We start from the raw sequence: 15,505 nt of genomic DNA, 5'->3' as shown, positions 1-15,505 counted from the left end.
TAAAAAAAAAAAGATCTGTGTTTGACGAAAACTCCATCAATCATGTTGCAACTCCAAGGTAATTCAGTGCATAACTAAGCACTTCCCAGACCATATGAAAATATTTCCAAAAGCTGTGAGTGATGTAAGAAGGAAGAGACTTCTAAGTGTTCTGAATTCTGACACACTTGCTTTCGAGAAGGAATTCTTATTTCTCCCCAAAGATCTTATTTTCAAAAGAAATATATTCTGGTCTATTAAGAAGAGTATTACTTTCTAATGAAATTATAAAGACTGAATCACAGAGTGGTGATGTTGGAAGGGGACCATGAAGGTTGCCTATCTCAACCTCCCTCTTCAACCACTGCAGGTTGTCCAGGAAAATGCTCAGTAAGGTTTGAACATTCCCACAGCCTCCCCGGGCAACCTGTTCCAGTGTTTGATCACCCTCACATGAAAAAGGCACACATGATCCTACTACATTGTGCTACACAGCTCAGTAGAAGCTGCCCATCTTAGTTTGACATTTGCTTTAAATGCATCCCTCTTTGCTGGCAGTATTATTCTATAACCTACAGAACATTATCCAAGTCAGTTAAAGAAATTAATTTTACAACTGTCACTTTAGTGGTGTGTTAAAACCAATGTCACTGACAATTTAATCATTCACATCTATTGAAAGTTGAGTAAAATTACTGTAAATGACTGCGTGGAATAAAACACAACTGCACTCAGTATGAAATACGAAAGGTGAGCAAAAAAAAACTGCACAAAAAAGTAATCACAAACCCTTTGATAACTCTGGATATAAGAACAATTAAATACATTTGAAAATCTCTTACTTTTCCTTGGCTGGCAGTTCTGTCTCATAGGCAGCCACTTTAGCTCCTGTCCCAGCAGGCACTGCTGTCCTTTGCCTCCGCTTTCTTCTTGGAGCAGTATCAATAACTTCTGGGCTAACTAGAAGAGAATCCCTTCGTCCTGGTGCTGCCAAAATACAAAAAAAAGACAAAAGCTGAAAAGAACAAGTATTACAAGACAGTTATTAAACTTTTTTTTTCTTATTTTTATTAAAACAGTATTTTTGCTTATTTTATTAAAATATCTATACTATTACGATGGATGGTTACGATTGACAGCAGTTGGTGTAAAAAAGAACAGAAAATGTAAAGGGAAATTCAAAACCTCCAGATTTAAATCAGGAAGATAAGCTTCCACCAAGACCTCTTTGCAGTCAGTGGATGCAAAGATGAGAAGCTATAAAGCAGAAACACACTGATGGTCTCCTTATTCCTCCTTTTAGATTCTACAGTAACCAGAGCGGTAGCCTATAGAGCCCAGTTTCACCTACCTGAAATTTTTATTTGTCACCTACAGAACAGCTGAGGAAGATGTGCATGTGAAATAGAGAATGGAGCTTCAGAGTTCTGCTTATTATATGACTGTGCAGACTCTTGGTCTGCAGTATGGCCAGCAATATATAACCAGAACAAAAGCAAACAAACAAAGAAAACAACTGCCCTTGAAAAAAAAAAAAAAACCAACCCAAACTCCAAACAACCCAACAAAACAAAGCAAAGAATACTTTCCAATATTTATTAGGATAAATCCTTGAGAGAAGCTTATTTTTGTGACTGATATTTTGTAATGCATTAGTCATTCTGCTACCATGGACATCCATGTCCTTAAATCCTTAAGAGGATTTAAGTCAATAAATCCTTACAGGTTCTGCTGATGACTTACAGAAACAATGCTATATGGAGCAAAACCATGCATGCAAAGTGATAACACTTGCTCACTGTGGAACAGGTGACCCTGGTGAAGACTAAACCTCTGGAAGTGACAAAGAGTAGCTGCAGCATGAAAGGCAAGCAGGGAGAATTCCCATTGCTGCACAACTCAAAACTGGAAAACCCATTCAAGGCTCCACTGACTCCTCTGCTGAAGGTTAGTAAAGTAGGCTTTGTCCAGTTCATTTAACTACAATTTTATTTTCCATCAGTACTGTATAAACTACAATTTCACCACTGGTTCACATTTGTATTGTGATCTAAAATAATAAAATAAGAATTATCTACATGCGAAAAGCAACCCCCTCTCTGCTTTGACAGCTATCTACTTGAAACTCAAATGTCAAACCAGGTCCTTCCTAAAGCTAAACCCCTCCCTTCCCTTGCTATTAATGCACTCAGATAATATGTAAGATATCAATATCTTCTAGCTTGCTTTTATTTGCTATGCTTCCTTTATAAATAAAATGTTTCATTACTTTCAATTTTCAAGATAATGATGTCCAAAGCACATTTCAACTGAAATAAATTAAGTAATAACATGGTGACATTATAGTAAATGTCCCAATTATTACTTTCTGTGTGCTTTAGGAAGGTTTAATCTTCACATAGATGAAAGACAGCATAATTTGAGATTCAGTACTGAAGGTTTTCACAGACAATACATAATGGGTCCTAATTCTTCTCTCCTTCCACAGTTGCTATCCAGCTATACTGAAAACAAAACAAGAAGGAAATATGGGAACCACTAGTAACATTTTCACTGTTTCTCAATAAGACATTTTTCTGACCAAGAAATTAAGCAAGTAAATATAGGCTCCCAGAGGCAGTATAACCACTGATCACAGCAGTGCTTATGCTTAAATATAAGAACCTCCTAGCTTTTATCAGTATGCACTATAACATAACCACAGACTTACAGAACTGTGTAAGGTGACAACAGGTATTAGCTGACTTCATTAACAAGTTTCAAAGTTCAGTACAGAGCAGATACATTGCCTACAATAAATGCTGAAAAAAGTGAAATTACAGCCTAGTTCTCTGCACTAAATTTTGACTATCTGTGAATATTTTCCGCTAAATGTTAAAAATATGTTCAAGGTTTTTGGTTACTATTTACTGGCAGCCTGTTCAAAGTAACATTACACTTATGTGATTTTATATATATATACAACATCACTTCCTAAAGTTGTCCCCTTAATTAATACATAAAAAATCATTTGCAGTCAAGAGCCTAACTTGAATAATTGCACTGTCACAGATTTTACCCTTCCTTGTTGCCATTTGCCTCCCTCACTCTTTGCTTTTGCTAAAAAGTAGATCCAGAGGCTGGCTATATATACAAAACCTACATAACACTGATGTTAAATAAATAACATCTCTCTGCTTTCACTGGTGTAATATGCAATGGTTGCTCATGGTCCTTACACTCAGCATTGTTTAAACACAAATCTTTTTTGTCTTCTACAACAGTCTCACTGGTGCTCAAATGAATAAAATTGAAGAGAAATGTTCATCTCTGCCACATACTGTATATTGGTTAACTTCAGCCTGGGGAGGGGTCTCAGTTTTATACTAAATGTTTCAGTCTGATCTTTCCCACGAAAAAAAAATTCTCTTGTGACCTATTAAAACCAAGTAGAAGAAAATAAATGAATAAATAAATAAATAAATATAATAATGAATAAAATAATTACCTAAATGATTCAAGTAAACCTCTGCAATGAAGCTGACAATTTATATTGTGAGAAGTTTTCTTTTAATACCAAAACTTTTAATAACTTCTCATTGAAAAAAACCTATATAATTTTTGTGTATCTTATAAATAGTAGTAGATAACCACAGACTTGAATTTCTGAATGTCTCTTTTAAACCAAACTACCTCTTAGCCAAACTGCCTGCTAATAAAAAGATGGCAAACACTTGAAGATCAAAGTATCAAGTATCACCATCTTTAAACACACACACACACAACTGCTGCCCCAATTTAATTCCCATTAATTATTTCATTTCATTCATATTTAACTAAAAGCCAAAGAAAGCTTCAGCAACATATTATTCATTCAGCAGCACAAAATAATTTGGAAAAATGAAGACAGTCTTGATCATAAACCTAGTTTTTTATTTTGAAAGTTTTCTACGTCTAAATTTCATCAGCATTTTAAGGGACTAAATTTCTTACTTTCATGTTTTATAATAAAATATGAATAATTTTTATATCTTTGAGATGAATAGATCCAATTTGAATAGAGACAGGAGTATTTTTTGATGAAAGGCTGTTAACTAAATCATCTCAACTAACAAACATTGATCAAGAAAAGGAAATGTTCCCAATTTATAATATAACCTCTGCAGGTGAATTACTGAAGGAAGCCATATTGCTAAGAGAGCACAGAAGGGAATCACAGTCCAAGTACTAAAAGAATATTTCTGCTAAGAATAAAGACTTTAAATAAAAGCACTTGATGTTTGGTTTTTTTCTGTTTGTTTTGAAGAGGAATGGTAGGTAGAGGGAGTTTTGAAATAAGAAAGGGTATTCTAGAAAATAATTTAAACTGAAACTTAAAAATAGCTTCCACTATTTTGAAAGAATCAAGGCAAAATTAAATCAATACAGTCCCATAACACGGGGGGCCTGGAAAGAGAAGATGGTTTAACTCTAATATAGGAAAATGCCAAGAGTCATTCTCTAGACATTTGGTAAATACCATGTTGCATACACACAGAACTATTCCAAGCTCTCTGGCCAGCCAGACTCTGCTTGGGGAACTGACTGGTTTAGCTGGCATAGAGCAAAACTGTTGTAGGGAATGTTGCAGTAATGAAAGGAGGAAAAAATATTCACTAAATTGCCAGCATATAGATCAGACCCCATATAGTTTGTTGTACTAACATCGCATTATGATCTCTGAACACTCACACTGTGAAATCAATCTCTGTAGCTTGATAGGCAGCCCAGTTATATTTTGAAATAGAATTTTTCATTACGTTATTTTGATACACACAAGTCAATTATAAAAAAAAAATATATATATATATATATAAATACCTTGAAATCAATCATATTGACATTTCAGTCTGGGAAAAATACCCCAAACCTATCCACTTTCATTCTCTATACATCATCACCTATAATGAAAATTCTACAGCTTTGACTTGTCTAATTACTGACATTGCTGTATTGAGGGAGAAAACAGAATCTAGCTCCTCTCAGTACAAGCTCTGTTCTCAATAAAGGATTAAACCCAGTGCTAAAAGCTTAGCTGCACCATAAAAAAATAGTTAAGCAAGCATTCCATATTTGAGGAATTTATTTGTCTACAATGACTTAACTTCACACAGATAGAATATGTACTCTTGATGTCCAAATTCCTGAAAGGTATACTCCAAGCAATAAAAAAAGTAGTAATTCCTGAGATCTTACATATAAGAAATATAGTCACAGAGGTAGCTTCTCTTCACCTCCTTAGCATATATTGAAGACATAACAAAGGATCCCCTAAACTTGAACAATTCTGTTTAGTTAATTCCTATCACCCAAAACATCTGGTAGAGCTGCTACAGCTCATTAGCTAAACTGTGTATGTCCAGATTAAAACTATGTACCTTAGCAGCATTTTGCAAATAACATTTTGCTGACTTTTAATGCAATATGAATGAAAGCAGAACATGGACCTTGCTATTTACAGCTAAGGCTACATCAGGGTTCTCATTTGCTTGTATTTCTATCATGTTGGTAACCAGCCTCAAGTCTATCACACTTTTTTGCTATCTTAAGTAATTATCATCAGTTTCCCTTGATAAACTATTATTTTCTCTCTCTGTATTCATCAGCATGCTAAATTATATTGGAATGGGTTGTATCCTTTGCAAACAATTTGCATTTATTGAAAAAATGCAAACAAAACAAACAAACAAAAAAAGCTTTATTTAGGATCATAGAATAATTTGGATTGGAAGGGACCTCTAAAGGTCACCCAGTCCAACCCAACTGCAGTAAGCAGGGACACCCTCAACCCGCAGCTAGACCAGGTTGCTCAGAGCCTCATCAAGCCTCACCTTAAATATCTCCAGGGATGAGGCCTCAACCACCTCCTTGGCCAACCATTTGCATTTTTTCATTACCCTCATAGTTAAGGCCTTTTCCTAACATCCAATCTGAATCTATTGCTTTCTAACTTAGAACCACTGCTCCTCGTCCTATCACTCCATGCCCTTGCAAACAGTCCATCTTCAGTCTTCCTGTAAGTCCCCTTCAGATACTGGAAGTAATTTTACTTTTTTATTAGAATAGAACAGAAAAGATTTAAAGATTTATAAATGACATAAGCATTTATCCTTAAGAAAAGATCTGGCCTGTATTTAAATGATATCATATCAAGGAGATTTTATCAACAGCAGCAGAGAAGTATGTCAATTTTAAATTTTGTCCCGAGGAAAAATTTATCTGATTTTTTTTCACCAAAGCAGTAAGAAAGTAAATTTGTTCACATTTTAACGCTCTCGTAGGTTCCCTAACATCCCCTCTGAGCCTCACTGTTAACAGAGCAGAATTTCATGATTGAATTCTGCTTTACTCCAGGTAGCACATTTTACTCTATAGTTAGTCAAATGAACTTCCAAGTTCTGTCTCTCTTCAGTGAAGTAGATCATTAAACTTAAAAACAGTCCTCTGCTCAAGGATCTTGCCATTTCCTCTAGGATGGTTCATTTGGGAAACAACCAGGCTGCACATACAATTACTGTCTCCCTTCCTTTTGCTCTTGCACAGCATTTGTAGCAGGTAAACTAGGACAAAAGAGGACTAAGTGGTAAAAAAAAGATCACCTAAAGAGGTGATCTGTGATCACCAGGACTGATGGTGACAGCTACTCCCCAAGCCACAAAAGAAAAGAAAAAAAAAAAAGAAAGGGAGTAGAACTCATCATTTTAATACTTGACTTTAGTGTAACTTTAGTAATTATGTGGTTTCTCAATGTCAGCCTAATTCCTAAGGGATCACCATAGCTGATAATAATTAGCATCTACTTGACACTCTCAGCAGAGTCTCCCAGATGAATGGGTATGGAAATTAATGTGTCACACTGATGTAGGTAATTCCTGCAAAGTAGGATTAAGTAATTCTTGACAGGCAATTTAGGAAACACCATTTCTACCTATGCTAAAGTTATTCAGTATAAACATTCTGGTCATAATCTGGCATTTTTCACAAGAAATAGACCCGTGCAGATCACTCAGAGGTCCAAAATTAAACATTGGTATTCACAGTTCACACAAATGCTTCAGTGAAAGTAACAGGAATATGGCACTATTTCAATTTTTGGAAAACAGTAAGATCCATTCTCCATTCCCTTTGTTCTGTTCTACTTTATATTTCATTCCTTGTATAAATTGGAGTTTACTGTACCATAATCCCCCAGGGCTTAGAGGCAGTTGAGACTGCAGTTCTATAAATTCTCTGTCAGTTAGTTATCAATGTTTATTTTTATAACAAATATCTCCATGGGAAGTGTTTATGAAGACATATTTTAAAACAAGTCTAGCAAAAAGTTTAGAATGAGCTATACAAAATTTATAAATTGTATCCATTTCAGTAAGGAAGTTTACATTTCACCCTCCTAGCCTCTATTACCACTGACAAAGTGTCCTAACCCTCAACACACAGATTTTCCAATTTGCAAAGCCTATTCTCTTCCTGATGTTAACACTTTTTAAAAAGCTTTTAAATACAATTATTTTAACTAAAGAAGCTTATTTCAAACCTGCAGAAGAACTTCTAAAATTATAAATACTCTTTATATTTGGTTCTCCTCTCTGCTTATTTCCTTTGGACAACTCAGGTGCTCACCTATTACCAGTTCATATTCTCTTGAAACTTGACAGCAAAAAGATCAGGGTAAATCTGACAAGTAAAGAACACATTTGGTCAGAAAGCATGAAACAGACTCTTTTCATATATCAAAAAGCCAGATGGGAAAAAAAAGAATATGTTTTTAGAAATATTGGGAGATAATCTGAAGGAGCTCATTAATTTTAGTCATCAAACCCATGAGTTCTAATAGAAATGCATCTTTTAAAAATACTGATATGGAATATTTCAATGAGCAATATGTACTTCATTAGATAATAATTTTAATAATCCATAATTTTGTCTATTGTTAAGATGGTTTTAGCAATGTCATAATTCGAAGAAAATCACTTTTGTAAACATTGTCAAAGGTTACAATTTATCAGTAATCAAGAAATACTGAAAAATCCTCACAGTACAAAGAGTACACAGTACTGTATCTTTGTACTACCTCCAGCTAATTAAAAATTAGCACCTGCAGTACAATACAAACAGAAAGCTTTATAATGTGCTCAAATCTTTTCTGACATGGGTCAGGTAGAGGCTCCATTGAGAAACGGTGGAAAGCAAAGAGATTACAACTTTGATATTTAAATCACAGCAAAAATTAAAGTTCCTTTTCCTGACTTATATTTTATGGGTGCTTGACAGAAACAATGGCAATTTGGCAATTGCTGGGGTGGTTTTTGTCTAGCCAGAGGCTGTTTGGTGATGAGTTAGGCTGCTCAGCAACAGCACGCTCCAGCTTTCCAGTCATCTACTGCAAGTCCAGATTTATTACATGCAGTTTTAGAAATCCTTTTCCAGCTCTTGAATTATTTTGAAACTCTGTATTTTTTTGTGCCCCATGGTTGGATGTGTCATCGTCTAGCACACCATCACATCCAAGCTCAGGCAAGAGCATTTAAAAAGTCTTCTGAAAAGGTTTAGATGAGCTCACTGTCCCGGGTGTGACTGTTTGCTGGAGTCATTCTCTGGACTCCCTTGATATCCTATTTGGATCATCTGAACCACCCAGGGTGGAGGCAGGAGGCTTCTGAATAGTGTCCCCAGGAGACATTAAACAGCATGCAGGTCAAGTAAACAAAACAACAAAACAGGCAGATGGAAGAATGAAAAACACGAAGCTAAGAAAAGATTTGGAAAAAAATTTCTGGGCTTTGATCTTTTGATTCAATGTGAGGTAGTAGAGCCCAAAGAGCTCACAAGGGATATAAAACATACACTTCATGCCTGGAATTCCAACTGGCATCAGTTTTGCTTTAGTAAATTTTTCTGGTGTCTTCATCTTATGTTGCTAAACCCACTCAGCTGATCCAAGGTTTAAGTGGTCTTTCAAGTATCACCTCTAAGGATATCCCATATGTCAGGCAGTCTTTATTACCATGCTGATATTTGAAAAAGTAGTCCTAAAGAAGAGTGTGAATAATGGTAATAATATTACTTACTTACTTCAAATCATTAAGAGATTATTTTGTTAACCCTTGTGTAAAATGATCACCTGTAATGTAATTTAGAATGTGAAAATAAAGCAGTAAAGCTATTTATGAGAACTTTGAAACAGAGCTTCTGAATTAATATAAAATTCTCAAACTCCTTGGTCCTGTAAGAACTGTATCCACATCTGTGCTAACTTCTTCACTCAAAACAAGTATCTCTTGGGAAGTAAAATATATAGCTGGCAGAAAAGATCTCTAAACAATACAGCATTTTAACTGTTTTGATTTATTTTTTATTTCTTTGGACAAGGCACTGGGTTGCCCTTATGCTTGAATAGTCTTCAGAGTATTCTCTTGGAAATGCACATAAAAGCTATCTGGTTTAGATCATCATCTTGACACACATATTTTACTCACTCAGAACCCTGTGGGGATCATGAGGCCAGAGAGATCTACCTCTGTGTCCTGGAGGTAATCATAAAAACAAGTGTGAGTTGCACTGAGGCCATAACCTATCCAGTGCCCTGAAGTACCACCACAGTGATATGGAATAGCTGTAGCTTAGAGTCTTATGCCAGAAGAATGATTTCTTTTCCCATTAAACAGTTACTGAGGAAATCAGAACAACTCAAGGGAAGCCACAGGCTGCAATAACTCTGGAAAATGTATGTTTTCATAATAAAGGCATTTATGGTGGATAAATCACTATCTTTTACCAATAACTTTATTGTATGGTATTTTCTAAGCTGTCTTAATATTTTTTTATTATTATTTATATTATAAATTCCCTTTCTGGGGGTATAGATATTTCTACTCTGGGTTGAGCAAATGTAGAGTAGGTGGAAAAATCTGAAATAAAATTCTATTTAAACAAAAACTATGTCTGCCTTGTATTTCACTATACAAGAATGTATGTTTAAATAAATGCTTAATTCAGAGCAGAAGCTATTTTCTTATTTATATAGGAACAAATGTATGTGGTCCCATCTGTTTTATTTGAGAGAGAAAAAGGTAGATTTCAAGCTTAAAAATAACTTTCTTTCTTACTGACACAAGCACTATATCCTTTCATAAAGAGACACAGTTTTAACCTTGGAACATAGAACAGCTACATTAAAACTGTTCTTACAAGTGAACACACCTGATTAATGACTGGATTTAACCTAATCAATCAAAATTTCATTGTCAATGGAAAAATTTTGTGAAGGCATTAAACAAGTAAGAAGGAAATGGAGCATCTCACGCAGCTTATGCAGTGCCTCTACATCACTAACAATAGCCGTGGAAGCAGTCAAGGGTGGCTGCTTACTCAGAAAGTTATTATCATGCTTTTTACACCTACTTCCACAATTTTAATTCTGTCTACAGCTTTGATAACTAAAAGTCACTGTTACTAGCAGCTTTTTTGCAGTTACTGTGAAAAGATTAAATTTCATCAAGCTCCTATGGAATATGAGTTACTTGCCAATAATCTAGTAAGACTTGGGTACCTAAGCATGAATAATATCACCTGGAATCCACAAGCAGAAGTTGAGCTTTTGCTCAACCTCACAGTCTTCTGTCATCCCATACTACAAATAATTTTCTAAGGATCAAACTTAACACTTAAACACTCCAGTTCAACACACAGGGTCCTTCGCTGCATTCAACGGGGCACAAGGTCTTTTCCTGATCCTACCACTGACCTTGATGAAAACCCATGCTTTGGTTCCTTGTGTGTAAACCATGATTAATGTTTACTTTATAAAATATCTTTGCAACGAGGAATGAAAAGGGGCACTCAAGCCAGGTCTGCAGGGTAGAGGCACCTCTATAAACATAAGAGCAGCGAGGAGGTGTTATTATTCCTGTAGTTACCAATTACATGCATGTGTGTAAGGACTCTGAAGGATGGAGAGGGCAGGGAGGCTAAATCCCTGTGGAGGAAAAGGTGAGTAGGCATGAGAAAAGGGCCAGTTTTGTCCAGGAAGGCTCAATCAAAAATAAGCTTGGAACCTAACAGTCGCTTTGATGGCCAATATGACTCTTCAGCATCCGGAAGATCGTGAAAAAGTATTATTATTACCTCCCAATCAATGCTGACAGAAAACAGTTGAAAGAATAAAACCTAATTAATGAAACAAAACAGTGTTACTGACAGGATCAAAGGTCATGTCAATATTATAAACTGTTTAATTGAGAAATTTAGAGTCAGGGATAAAAAATGAAGGGGGTTTGTTTTAGTTTTAATTTTTATTTAAACTAAACCTTCTAAATAATAAAACAATGCTCAGAATATTCAGTGTCTTCACTGAATATATAGTGAAAAACAAGGAAGTTAGATATGATTCCTGGAAACATACTCAGAAAAGCCTGTGCTATGCTCCAGCATCTTCTGGGCTTCAATGATGATTACCAAAAATTTTGGGTGAAGCCCAAAAGATTTAGTACTGCCTTCTTTTCCAGCTACTCTCGAATCCTCTTTCTGTCTTTTGCAATATTTGAGACAAACTGAGTATATTCTGGTGACTGGTAAAAGGAGGTCATTGCTATATAAGTATAAAGATATTGTACATACAACTATACAACGTCCTTTCAGAGTTACATCAAAGTCCAAACCAAACCCCTTCCATCTGAAAGACTGTTTAATCAGAAGCTTGTAACCTTTCCAAATAATCTTGATGAATGAAAGTTTTTTCCTTAAATGTTCATGTTGTGCTTTTGTGCATGTAAGTACCATTTTTTAAAATTTAATATGCATTAGGTCTTGTAATTTTATTATATATTTTTAAATTTTGCATAGCCAGCTGATACACTTCCAAACAAATTCTGGCATGCATTTTCTTGTGTTTGCTGTATAACAAGTAAGCTGACCTGACGTCTCAAACATCATTCACTAGGAAGAAAGTTCTATTTACAACATTAGCTTTCTGGACCCACTTATTTCTATTGACATTAATATAAAACCTCCACTAAATAAAAGACATACCATGAGTATTATCCATCAATCGCAGTTAGCTACTTGCCTTTATACAGTGTTTCTAAAAGGCTTTTCATGCTGTGAATTTAAAGACAGCATTTAAGATGTCATTATATACAGCTACCATTAAGGTCTTTATAATGGATTCAGAAATGATGAACATAGATGGGGCATGTGTCTCAGTCAGACATGACATTAATGTTTTTATGGCAGATGCACTGGCACAATTTCAATCAACATCACAGGATAATATTGCTGTGTAAAATGCTGCCAGGTAATTTTGGTTACCCTGAGAGGTTCTGAGGATATACTTAAAGAAATTCAAAGATCTCACTAAGTACTTTGAGAGCAGCAATAAATTAACATTTATTATAACATTTACTGAGCAGTGAGCAAGAAACTTGTTCATGTACAAGACGTTAGTATATGATGAACAAAAAATTATCAATCAGCATGTCTCAAGTCAGAATCAAGAGGCTGGTTTAGTCTGTAACAACTTCTATTTAGATGCTTTTAAACACCTAAAATCCACAAGACACAGACCTAGCAAAAATTTAACTTCTATTCTTAATTTACTATTTATTGTGAATGGATCATCAAACTTTTGATAGAACCCAAGACCTGTGTTTGCATTCTGAGCTGTTTTTCTTCATCAGGTCCCTGGACACCTGCACGGCCCTCCTGACATGGCTGGGCTGTACACATGTGCAGAGGTCACCACTTACAGACCTCAGCTGAAGAAGGAGTTATAAAGGAGCTCACCTTCAGAAGCTTCCACCTACACTCTGAAACCACCTAAGAAACATATTTTTATTGATATTTAAAAGATGATGGCGAAAATTAAAGGCAAAAGACTATGGCAAATAGTCTGGCCCCAAGTTAATCAGACAATAGAGATGCACCGTGAGGATGCAAGATGAAGTAATTGTGTGGACTCTTATCCATTAGGTACAAGTCACAGCCAGACTCATTATACAGAACTGGCTTTCTTCCCCTGGGATCCACTAACTCTGGGATAGTCTTTCCATATGGTAAAAACTCCACTCCTCAGTAAGAAAAAACAGGATCATGCACTGACTGTGTTAATGTTCCATGTATCCTTCCCTAGACAATGTCCCCACGACTCACCAGAGCCAAGAGGCATCAGGCAAATACTTTAATGAAATGGAAGTGGCAGGTTTAAAACCCACTTTGTAACAGAAAACAACACGTGCTGAAGCCTAGGAAACATACTGTTTTCTTCTGATAAAGCATCCTACTACCTAGCCTTTCTGATTGATATTCAGAGTAGCATTTTTGCAGTGTGCAGCAGCCTCAGAAGTCACTTAAGGGTAGAACACAGATTGGACTGCCAAAGTTTCATCTAATTACCTCTCCATCAATATGCAGTGATACTAACACAAAATAACCTATATATAGGGATAATTTATGGTTGCTTAATATTTTATGCAAGCTCAAAATATCTATCTGGAAGAAGAAAATAATTTTCTCTATTGAATGTATTTTGTTATTTCATTGCACTGGCAAATTCTCATACACCTTTACCACAAAAAAAAAAAAAAAAAAAAAAAAAAAAAAATCAGTTAAATTAGTTAGGTTCTGTGGAATTTTAAACACCTGACATTCCTCTATAACAACAACCACTGTACTGGTAAGGTTTCATTAAAAAAAGTAATACAGTCTTCTTCTAACTAAAGAAAGCTTAGAGAAAATGGGATTTAAATCCATAGGGTATAAATTCACTGTCCTTCCCCACCACAACACAGGTCAAGCGTAAGCTGCAGACACTAAATTTATTCAGAACAGTCCCCTAGAACAACAATGAAAGATAGGGGCTAAAACCCCCTCCTTCACACAGGGAAAAAAAAGCACAAATATGTGTGCAGAACATTCAGAAATGCATGGAGATTAATACTTCATCTAGTTTATTCTAACTGCAAGAAAAAGTAACTTTGATCATTTGTGAAATAAAAGAGGTGGGGCAAAGGCAACATAGCAAAAATTATCCTACAAGAGAACAGCAAAATGAATTCAGCAAATGGCAACGACAGTTTAAAAATTTTGCTTAACTAACAGTTAAAAAACTGCAGTACACTTTCAAAGAAACAGGAATAAATGATATACACATTGCTCAAAATGAAATGAAAAAAAAATCACTATTCTAGAACCAGTAATTTAACATATTGATTTAGACAGACACGAGGTTCTTCCTCTGGCACATTGCTGCAGGCAGAATACTCAGGGACAAGCACTGTGTTAAAAACCACATATTAAATTCTAGTGATGAAATACCAAAAAAGCATGGTGTCTTCAAAGAAAGAATGTTAGTGGGATATTTCCAGCAAAATTGCTGGAAGATATTAGAAAGCATGCATGATTTTACAATAATATTTTCTGAAGAACCAAGAGAGAAAAGGAGTGTTTCAGGCTACAAAGACTTACGCAATTAAGTTCAGTAAGAGCAAAATCAGAATAAGGTCTTTAGGTTAAGTTGCTGATATACAGAATGACTGGAAACCGTAACAAGATTTTATAAGCAGAAAATTGTACCATTTGATTTTTTTACTTATTTCAAGAAAAAAAGAAATGTACAACAGAGAATCCTGGTATCATGTTTTCTCATGTTACAGGCTACATCTTACATGTATTTCAGCTGTCCTAAAAAGCACTGTATTTGACAGCATGATCTTTAGAAAGAATAATGTTAGTATTATTTCATGCTAGAAGTTCTGTCTTTAACTAATATTGTTTCTAACCATCATAATACTTGTCTAAAAGGATGTTTGAGAACCTGTAACTGTATTGGAATTGAGTAATCGTTATATTGCTCTAGTTGACTTTAAAAAAGCTACAAACACACAGAGTTCCAAAACAGTTAAAAAAATGTTTTCTTTCCTTGTCTACTCAAGTGTAAGCAAGGAAGTCTTCACAGTACTGTCCTCAGTCCCATGGTCACTGGTACTGGCTGTTACTTTGGCAGCACGCCTTCCAGGAAGACCAGCTCTGATTAGACTACTTGTAGAGAAGAATACTATGCAGAACAGAAAAGATGTCAGAACAAAAGTTAAAAAGCAGAGAAAGATATGTCTAATCTTTGCCTATATATACCCTGTTGTGCACAACACCCTCTTTGTTGATCAACAAAAAACACATTTAAAACAACCAGGACTGGGCACAAAATAGTAATGTGAATAACGGCTGTTAAGATGACTAACACTTTTATTACATATTCAGAACTGAACACTTTGGCTAGAAACAGAGCCAGAATAAACCAGAGTAGCCCCTCTGGAATGGAATGGAACTATAATGAATTACACCAATTGAGAATTCAGTGTTATTATTCTGGGATAGCTTGCTGGCAAAACACAGAAAACAAAGCAAAAGACTAATTGCATGCTGTGCATGAACACAGTTATTTTAAATTCTGTTTCCTGAAAAGGCAACTGTATAATATAATTACCTGAAAAACACCTGGAATACTACTTGACCA

General features: G+C 35.3%; 1 protein-coding gene across 4 annotated transcripts in view; it reads right to left on the bottom strand.

Annotated features, from left to right (window-relative positions):
- XRCC4 (X-ray repair cross complementing 4) overlaps nt 1-15,505 on the bottom strand; it is a 186,105-nt gene that overhangs the window by 64,012 nt on the left and 106,588 nt on the right. For all 4 annotated transcript variants that reach the window (XM_071731859.1, XM_071731857.1, XM_071731856.1 and 1 more), the window contains one exon: nt 822-966. In XM_071731859.1, the coding sequence (XP_071587960.1) occupies nt 822-966 (145 nt within the window). The remainder of the gene's footprint in view (nt 1-821; nt 967-15,505) is intronic.

Source organism: Heliangelus exortis, chromosome Z (assembly GCF_036169615.1).
Source record: "Heliangelus exortis chromosome Z, bHelExo1.hap1, whole genome shotgun sequence".
NCBI lineage: Eukaryota > Metazoa > Chordata > Aves > Apodiformes > Trochilidae > Heliangelus > Heliangelus exortis.
The sequence above is the reverse complement of the archived record's forward strand: the minus strand, read 5'-3'. Positions and strand labels throughout refer to the sequence as shown.